We start from the raw sequence: 8,538 nt of genomic DNA, 5'->3' as shown, positions 1-8,538 counted from the left end.
CGGGGCGCCGCCTCCGCCGGAGGGGCACGCATTAGCGTTGCCCGTCTCCTGTGACCCCCTTAGAGCTTCCCCCGAGGGGTCCCCGTGGCCCTTGGGCTCCTCAGCAGGCAGCGGCGCAGCCATTTGAATATACGTAAATGCACGGATTTAGGATTTAGGACGGCGCTGATTAGCTACGGGTTAACACAAAACGCTGTCCCGGTAGAGCCCGAATGAAACGCAGGCTCCCCCGTCCTTCTGTCTTGGGTGTTTTCCCTTTCTGACTCTTGGACCAGCTTCAGACCTCAGTCTAGCGCTCGAGCCGGCTCCCCTAGACCCTCGGCGCTCAACTCTCAATAAAATTCTTTCCAAGAATGATGTCAACAGAAAGCGCCAACAGCTTCACGCTGATCGGAGAGGCGTCAGATGGCGGCACGATGGAGAACCTCAGCCGGAGACTGAAGGCAAGTTTTACATGAGCTGGTAAACTGGGATACTTTTGAGCGGAGCATCAGTTTTCCTAGACGCTCTGCAAGGTTAAACTGCAAAGTTGTCCGTAGCACTGGCTTTCCGATATTTTTGTCGGTGAGTAGCTCAGTAGAGCTGGCTTATTTTAAATCAAGATTTCACCTGCGAGAAATACGTTGCCAACTGAAGAAGCACAAGCCCGTCTGTTGAAAACCAGCCGGCGGCTGCCTGAGGCGTCACCTGAACTAACGGTGAGCTCTTCCTGCAGGTTACCGGTGACCTCTTTGACATTATGTCTGGACAGACAGACGTGGATCACCCTCTGTGTGAGGAATGCACCGACACTCTGCTAGACCAGCTGGACACCCAGCTTAACATCACAGAGAACGAGTGCCAGAACTACAAGTGAGTGATCCGGAGGTGACCCGAGACCGGGTTTGCTTTAGCTTGAAGCCTAGGCAAAGAATGCAGCCGTGATCCGGCTTTCTGTGACCAGCAGGAGACGTCCCTGACTTCAGGGACGGTTTTCTTTGTCTGAACGAGATGAAAATTTTATTTTTGAGAGTCCTGTGGTACACAGCTACTCCAGCTGAAGTCCGTGAGCCCATCAGAAGGACTGACGCCACCTCCCCACGGTGCCCGTGTGGCAGCATTCCCGCGTGGTTGAGGGCTTCGCAGGGATGGTTACCGGCAGGCAGTAACAGAGCCTCGGTCACCATCTCGCTCCCCTGTTCTCCCGTGTGCGTTCCTGACTCGCGGTGCGGGACCAACGCAGAGAGCTCAGGATTAACCAGAGGTGCACGTGGTACCAGCGTCCCTGTTTGCACCTCCGCTCGCGTGCACGGGCTGTCACGGAACCGGGGAGTGTTGGCAGGGGGCTTCCCAGGATCCCTGCTTCGGTAATCCTGTCGTTCTCTTTTAGGAGATGTCTGGAGATACTGGAAGAAATGAACGAGGATGATAAGGAGAAACTGCAAACAGAACTGAAAGAACTTGCACTGGAGGAAGAGCAGCTGATTCAGGAGCTAGAGGACGTTGAGAAGAACCGCAAGATTGTGGCTGAAGACTTCGAGAGAGTCAGGGCAGAGGCGGAGCGGCTGGAGCAGGAAGAAGCTCAGTGAGTGAACTGCAACTGCAGTTTATGGCAGGGATTTTGGGTAACAGATAAATGAGATTATAATGTGGAGAAACCTGTAAATAATGCCCAAATGCAAGTGGCTTATTCTTTCAAAATTGAAGTTAGCTAGACCAAGAAAACCTAGTATACCGTGTGAGCGGTCACTTTTCTGTAAAAGCCTGCACTTAGCATTTCTTGTCTTGCTTTCATTAAAAGGTATCAGAAAGAATACTGTGAATTCAAGAGGCAACAACTGGAGCTAGATGATGAGCTGAAAAGTGTGGACAACCAAATGCGCTATGCCCAGATGCAACTGGATAAATTAAAGAAAACCAATGTGTTCAATGCAACCTTTCACATCTGGTAATGTAGGCACTGGAATATTGTGTCAGTTTGCCAAGATCCTGCAACGCAGGGCCGCTTAACGCCGCGTTTGACGGGAAAGGTGCTAGTCAAGTCATAGCTACCCCACAACAAAGCAACCGGTCACGGCTCCCAACAGCGTCAGCTGAGAGGTCTGCGACGCTGTGCGGATGTCCAAGTAGACTGCGACATGGCTCTTTCACTAACCCTGTTAACGAACCGGGACCTACCGTGCTAGCCAACGGTAACGCTGTAACGTCAGGCTTTACAGAGCAGGTAGCTCAGGGGGTTTGGGTGTTTGGTTGGTTGTTTTGGTGGTATGTTGGTTTTTTTTTTTTTTTTAAATGAACTCTGTCATAAAAAGAGAAAAAGTGGTTGGTGTTTATATACACTTTTTAACCAGAGCCCCCAAACCCTCCTTTTGCTTGGTTAGCAGTGTGCGTTCTGTAACTGCTGGTACGTGGCCCTTGTTTGGATAGCATGCTAGAAGCTGTTCCTGCCCCGGTGCGCTTATTTATAATTCCTCTTATCACAGGCACAGTGGTCAGTTTGGCACAATAAATAACTTCAGACTTGGCCGTCTCCCCAGTGTTCCTGTAGAATGGAATGAGATCAATGCTGCCTGGGGGCAGACTGTGCTGTTGCTACACGCCCTTGCTAACAAAATGGGCCTGAAGTTTCAAAGGTATATGCAATATAATACACATTTCACTTATGACCCGGATAAAGACAGTTAGACTCATCTGCCTGTGAATCGTATCTCCTTTCAGATACCGTCTCGTACCGTACGGCAACCACTCATATTTAGAGTCCCTCACGGACAAATCGAAGGTAAGAGATCCTGCACAAGTCGGAGGACATTGATCTTGAATGCCACAGAGCCTTGGTCATGCTGGGGCACGCAGAAGACAAACTCAGCTCTTTATGAATTTACGGTACAGGAGGGCTAGCTGCCCCGACTTCTCCAGCATAATAATATCTCGCTCCATATCCTACATCAAAGCCATTTGTTCTGCCATCCAGTAGCGTTAAAACCAACAGGACTCTTGAACTATACACCGCAGCTGGCCAGAGGAAGATAGCGTGATTCGGGATGATTGTTGGTGATTAGGAACCCAAGCCTGCATGCGGTAGGCACTTACCACAAAACAAGTCACACTTATTACGTGCCACAAACCATTTCTAAGCGTCCTATGACAGATGTAAGCCTTGCACAAGACTAAAGGGCTGCAGTGACCATATCTAAAAGGGAGTGCTTGGGGTGCCTGAAACGAATCTCTTTTCCAGGAGCTCCCCTTGTACTGTTCTGGAGGCCTAAGGTTCTTCTGGGACAATAAGTTTGATCATGCAATGGTGGCTTTCCTGGACTGTGTGCAGCAATTTAAAGAGGAAGTGGAAAAAGGTGAAACGCGGTTTTGTTTGCCTTATAGGTGAGTGTTGCCATATAACATGTCAAATTAACACCTCGTATGCTGTCCCGTGCAGCACTAGCTGACCTCTGGACCACTCTACAGCGCTGCTTGCTGTTTCAGTCCTGTCTGGAATCATCCGGTGTTCTTTATAACGTGCAGGATTACCGCATTTGCTCTTAGTTTAATTGAAATGTAAAGCTAGTTCCTCAGGTGAAGACCTGAGGCTTGCTAGATTTCCTTTAAAAACAAAGTATTCTTACATAGAATAATACGAATGTCAGATTTAAATTTTAGTACTTGACATCGTATTGAGATTAAATGCTTGCCATAGTAGTGCACTAATAAAACTTTGTGTGTGATACAGGATGGACGTGGAGAAAGGGAAGATTGAAGATACAGGTGGCAGTGGTGGCTCTTACTCTATTAAAACACAATTTAACTCTGAGGAGCAATGGACAAAAGCACTAAAATTCATGTTAACTAACCTGAAGTGGGGTCTTGCCTGGGTCTCATCCCAATTCTATAACAAGTAACCATGTAAAGAAGTCGTCCTGGCAGCTGTAGAGTGTCTGCGTTTCGTTGGAGAAAGTCAAATTAAGATGTCTCTTAATATTAACTAGTACAAAATGTTTACAATACCAAAAATCCACAAGACACTTTATTTAAAATACCGTTATTACAAGTAGTATATAGAAAAGCAATATGTAAAGTTATATCATTGAGCTGAACAGAATAAAAAAATCAGCTATTAAATAGATGCTAAACTGGTACTTCTGGGGTTTATAGATGTGCGTATAAGTTACTGTCAAACTTCAAAACACCAGTCAGTTTGATACTACTCTGTTACAGCTTAACACAAAGGTTAGAAAAGCAAAATGTTACAAACATGGGGAATAAGGTGGAAGAACTCGCAGAAGCTCTGCTTGGTCGTTAAAGAGTAACTGCAGTTTGAAATAAAATATTTTCTAAGTCATATCAGCACTTCTTTGTGCCACTGAACTTAACGAGGTTTGATACCGTGTAAAATAGTGTTAGCTATGATGACATTAACTATTTGTAATACTTCCTGCAGCCTGTTCTTGCTCAGAGGTGCACTGAGGAAATAATAGAACACTATTCTACACAAAGAGTACTTTCATCTAGCATATGCCAGGCACAGCATAAACAGCCCCTGGCACTTACATGGACGTGCCGAATAGGCGCCTGCTGTCACGACAATTGCATCGCTTTCAAAACTGGTGGGATTCTGTCCTTTTCACAACACTGGTCAACTAGCTGGCTTTCTTAGGGTAAGAGCAAACAGGCTCTGAGCACTGGCAAAGAGGGGACACAAGAACAAGCAGCCTGGCTGCAGCAGGCTGCCTGAGACAATAATTAATTTTTAAAAAAGGAGCAAGTGGAGAAAGTACGTACAGCCCTGTTTGTAACGGCTGGGCGTGTGAGCTCCTAGCAATACAGACTGCCAAGCAGAACACCATGCACATTAATGCCTTTTCGAAACTTGACTCTTCTCAAGAGTTTTCTTTTTATTTAAAGGAAACTTACATTCATAACTTAGAAGATGCAGCTCTTACAATAAAGCTTTTGGTGCTGAAAGAGGTATTTCTAAATGCTGCTTTGCTCCTGTGTGCCTCCCTTCACAGCACTAGTGCATTGCCTGAAAGGACAAGCTTTTCTAATTAACACGTAACGTACGAAACGTTGCAGAACACCTGGTGTTCAAAACCAAAAGTAAAACCAAATTGCGTTGGGTGCCCTGTGTGGTATCACGGGAGGTGGACTAGTATTGGCAGCGTAGCAGTTTGCTACTGATGTGCTAGCGACTGGCCATAGAAGACAGTTCTATTTAAGAGGCATAATTCTGTTCTCTGGAGCTTTTGTTCCACAGTTACTATAGTGCTGCTTTGGAGTGGTACTGCCAACAATGTGTTTCAGTACTGCATAAGAAAACTCTAAGATACTTTGTGAAGTAATGCCAGTGATACAGTTTAAATGCTCCACAACCTTAAAAGAAAAAAAAAAGATATTTACAGTCCCTAAGAGACATTAGTTTACAGACATACTTCTTAACCCCCCAAATCTAATGAGAATGGTAGTGCTCTGTGGGTGCACTTCAACAAAAGTTGAAGTTTCTCAGTACGTTTTTTTATTTGGTTGTTTTTTTTGTTTGGTTGCTTGCTTGTTATGTTTTTTTTTGTTTTGTGCTCTTTTTAATTTAATTGCTTCTACTAAAGTAAAATGAAAAAGCTACTATCTGTAATAGGCTGTTTGTTACAGTATTCAGTAGCAGTCTGGGCAGAAAATTGTCCCATGGGATTGCTTCTCCACCTGCCGACGAAACAATGTCTGTGGGGGTTTGTTCTGGCTGTAAAGAAGCTGAGGTGTGAGGATACGCTCACGCTAGTGCAAGCACAAGCCTTCCTGCGGAATTGCCCGTGCACCCTCCTACCACTCTTACAAAAGTACACACGCTTCCTGCTAAAAAACCTGAACGACGTCACCTCCCTCATGCTACTCCCAGTGGAGTCTGTCTTCTTGCTATGCCCAAACGCATAAACACCCTCCACATTTTTTTCAGGTAGAGCTAATGTGTTTAGGAGCGACTGTACCTGCTTCCAGTGCCCGGGGTTTAGTACGAACACGCTTGTGCTGATGATTCCAACAGCCAAGAGCATGAAATCTTCCTTTACTGTCAAAAACTTTGCTCTGCAGAAGTAAAAGCATCTTCTGGTGTAAAATGATGCTAGTTTTACAGTTCTAAAGCACCTGCTTCTGTAATCGCTACACAGCCTACAGACATGTTAGCTTATTCAGTCCAAATAAAGCCCGATACTGTTAGCTTTAATTGATGGTGCTAAAGCTGGATTTTTTACAGTTAAGTTAAACGCTTTCCTAGCTTGCCCCTGAAGCAAACGTGGTGAAGCACGTTGCTTTGAACTGGTATATTAAGATCAATAAACAATGCTGAAAGCACCCCAAATTAAATTTTTTTTAAAACATGCCCCAAAAAATGGCACAATGGGAATTATGCTACTATTTCTTAGGGTTTTAATTTCACGTAGTTATTTTAAGCAATAGTCACGTAAGCTACATACACCTGCAGTTTGCTTGGTGTCGAATTTTCGATGGCAATCTTCAACAAAGTGTCGTAGATGGTATCTCTTGCAAGATAAGAGAAGTCTAGTAGCTGCATGCACATGCCATGTAATGGTTTTGCAGGAAGCAGGCAGCCATTATGTCCTAGCACAGAGACCATGCATAGTCAGCCACGCATTTTGAGTCATTAAACTGAATTAGAAAGGAGCGTTAGTTACTGTAAGCGAGGGATGAAGATTTCTGGTGACAACTGCCCTTTGTTTCTGAATGCCACAGGCCACCTCATGCCGTAGGCTTTCTCAATCTCAGTATAATTTCACTCATTCTGAAATTCAGGTTGTCAGACCTGGGCAAAGAAAATGGTAAGTCATTGTAGAAAATGTGGCCTTACGCTAGGTTTTGGGAGTTTTAAACTCTTACTCTTTTACTGAATGAGTCACACCTGGCTGTCCAACAACGTTCATCAGATTCTACTAAGGACAAAGTGCTCATCTGAACAGTAAAGCCCTGGAGAATCTGAAACGTTTCATGTGCCTTCACAGCGTGCAAAAATCTGGAAGATGAGACATTTTGGTTCAGATCAGTAATAGCTCTATTACGCTTTTAGAAGAATTCTTTCCCATTCTCTCCTATTAATACTCTTACCTAAAACCTCTAGAAGCAATTCCACGTAAGCCAAAGGAGTTGACACGTTGATCTGGAAGTGCAGAGTTCTCAAAACGGCAAGCTCCGACTCCAGCAATTCCTGTTTAGTGTATGAGTATTTTAAGGATTGCAGAAATTTTAAAGCTGTGTCACTGTTAACTATCTGAAGAGGAAAAAAAAGACAAATTATCTTCTAGGCAATAAGGCACTCGCTAAGAACAAAGTATTTTCTTGCTTTACTCCTCCCATTGAATTTAAGCACGAGCCACTGCAGCGGCGATGCTGCCCGCTAACCCAGCTGTCTAACTCGTCTTTTAAGCTGGCATGAGAAGTCCAGCTCAGACCTTCTTTCCCCGTAGGTTTCCTCTACTCCACAAACCCTCCCCAGACAGGTGTGAACCCTCTCTAGCCATACAATTTTCGACAACCACAGGCTGAGTTTTCCCGCTGCCTGTACTTTTTTCCCCCAGTAGCAGGAACATTTCCTGACAAATTGTTACGTGATGAGTGACAATTAATCTGCCCTAAACGGCAGAGATTTAGGCCTCCATTTCAATATCCTTTGCATTTTGTTATCACTATTGCCTTTCAGAGAGGAGGAGAGGTTAATATACTACACAATTTACCACACTGCTAAAAATATGCTATAGGAAAAGGTTTAGCTGGCTTACGTTATAGTGTAAGGAAAGTTTGCTTGCAAGCTGAATGCATGACACAAGTCGCAGGACAAACGTGCTGTATATCTGATCTTTCAGAGAGCTCCAGCTGCTGTCTTGGTCTTGTTCACGGCTTTTAACGTTCTCTCTGGAGGACTTACAGATTTGTTGTACTTGCTTGATCATAAACCTACAAAAAACACAATTTCTCAGAAAACGGGTCTCTTCTGCTAAGAAAAAGGAAGACAAGCAATTCTGTATGTACTCAGAATATACAGATAACTGTTAATTGGAATTAAATGACTAAAGAGACAAAGCTCTAGACGCACAAAAAACCATTATACGTTATTTGAGTGAGTGGTACAGAGCATGCACAGCGTAACCATGTGAAAGAAACGAGAGATGCACCGAGCGTTCAGGATATTTATTACCTTTCAAGTAACTCTACCGCTTGGTACCTTGCCGATTGGTCCAAGTGCCATTTTTCAGCCAAAAGGAATATAAATTCTGCAAAAAAGTGCAACAGCCATTCACTTCAGTCAACTGAAGCTAATTATACAGCTGTTAACCATCTCGGGGGTTAGCTGCAGCCGAGAGAGAGGGCCTCACCCACTATCTGTGGCTCTTTGAAGCACCCGGCCTGATCCGACAGCTCGCTCAGGTACTGTTCGTTTTCCGTGGCCAAACGGATCAGCGTATCCTCAATAATCTCGGCAGCGATCCCGCCGAAGACGGGGCCCGGGTCACAGCACCGGGGCGCTGCTTGCACCTGGGACCCCATTCACCCGCTCAGGTCAGAGAC

The 8,538-nt window shown here is 44.9% G+C and overlaps 3 protein-coding genes across 3 annotated transcripts in view; 1 reads left to right on the top strand and 2 right to left on the bottom strand.

The window, feature by feature from the left end:
• The window catches only part of PSME3 (proteasome (prosome, macropain) activator subunit 3 (PA28 gamma; Ki)), a 7,746-nt gene extending 7,623 nt beyond the window's left edge, over positions 1-123 (bottom strand). Inside the window, exon 1 of the mRNA XM_009326761.1 lies at positions 42-123. Coding sequence (XP_009325036.1) covers positions 42-123 — 82 coding nt within the window. The remainder of the gene's footprint in view (positions 1-41) is intronic.
• Positions 124-300: 177 nt separating this feature from the next.
• Positions 301-4,096, top strand: BECN1 (beclin 1, autophagy related). The gene is made up of 8 exons (XM_009326564.1): positions 301-443; positions 716-852; positions 1,370-1,564; positions 1,781-1,927; positions 2,463-2,612; positions 2,698-2,758; positions 3,215-3,357; positions 3,704-4,096. Exons 1-8 carry the CDS (start codon positions 354-356, stop codon positions 3,870-3,872), a joined length of 1,092 nt encoding a protein of 363 aa, XP_009324839.1. The 5' UTR covers positions 301-353; the 3' UTR covers positions 3,873-4,096.
• CNTD1 (cyclin N-terminal domain containing 1) lies at positions 3,987-8,517 on the bottom strand. Its single transcript, XM_009326750.1, has 7 exons — positions 8,346-8,517; positions 8,168-8,243; positions 7,752-7,926; positions 7,081-7,243; positions 6,435-6,579; positions 5,949-6,045; positions 3,987-5,343 (listed from the first exon to the last, which is right to left on the bottom strand). Exons 1-7 carry the CDS (start codon positions 8,515-8,517, stop codon positions 5,182-5,184), a joined length of 990 nt encoding a protein of 329 aa, XP_009325025.1. The 3' UTR covers positions 3,987-5,181.
• Between the last annotated feature and the right edge of the window lie 21 nt (positions 8,518-8,538).

Source organism: Pygoscelis adeliae, unplaced genomic scaffold (assembly GCF_000699105.1).
Source record: "Pygoscelis adeliae isolate BGI_AS28 unplaced genomic scaffold, ASM69910v1 Scaffold421, whole genome shotgun sequence".
Taxonomy (NCBI): Eukaryota; Metazoa; Chordata; class Aves; order Sphenisciformes; family Spheniscidae; genus Pygoscelis; species Pygoscelis adeliae.
The sequence above is the reverse complement of the archived record's forward strand: the minus strand, read 5'-3'. Positions and strand labels throughout refer to the sequence as shown.

Excerpts from the sequence above, each read along its gene's own strand:
- BECN1 (XM_009326564.1), top strand. The coding sequence starts at position 354 with ATGATGTCAACAGAAAGCGCCAACAGCTTCACGCTGATCGGAGAGGCG. Across the intron at positions 2,759-3,214 it reads CCCTCACGGACAAATCGAAG|GAGCTCCCCTTGTACTGTTC; the intron begins GTAAGAGATCCT and ends TCTCTTTTCCAG. Across the intron at positions 3,358-3,703 it reads CGGTTTTGTTTGCCTTATAG|GATGGACGTGGAGAAAGGGA; the intron begins GTGAGTGTTGCC and ends TGTGTGATACAG.
- CNTD1 (XM_009326750.1), bottom strand. The coding sequence starts at position 8,517 with ATGGGGTCCCAGGTGCAAGCAGCGCCCCGGTGCTGTGACCCGGGCCCC. Across the intron at positions 8,244-8,345 it reads CAAAGAGCCACAGATAGTGG|AATTTATATTCCTTTTGGCT; the intron begins GTGAGGCCCTCT and ends ACTTTTTTGCAG. Across the intron at positions 6,580-7,080 it reads ATTGCTTCTAGAGGTTTTAG|GACATAATGGCTGCCTGCTT; the intron begins GTAAGAGTATTA and ends TCTCTGTGCTAG.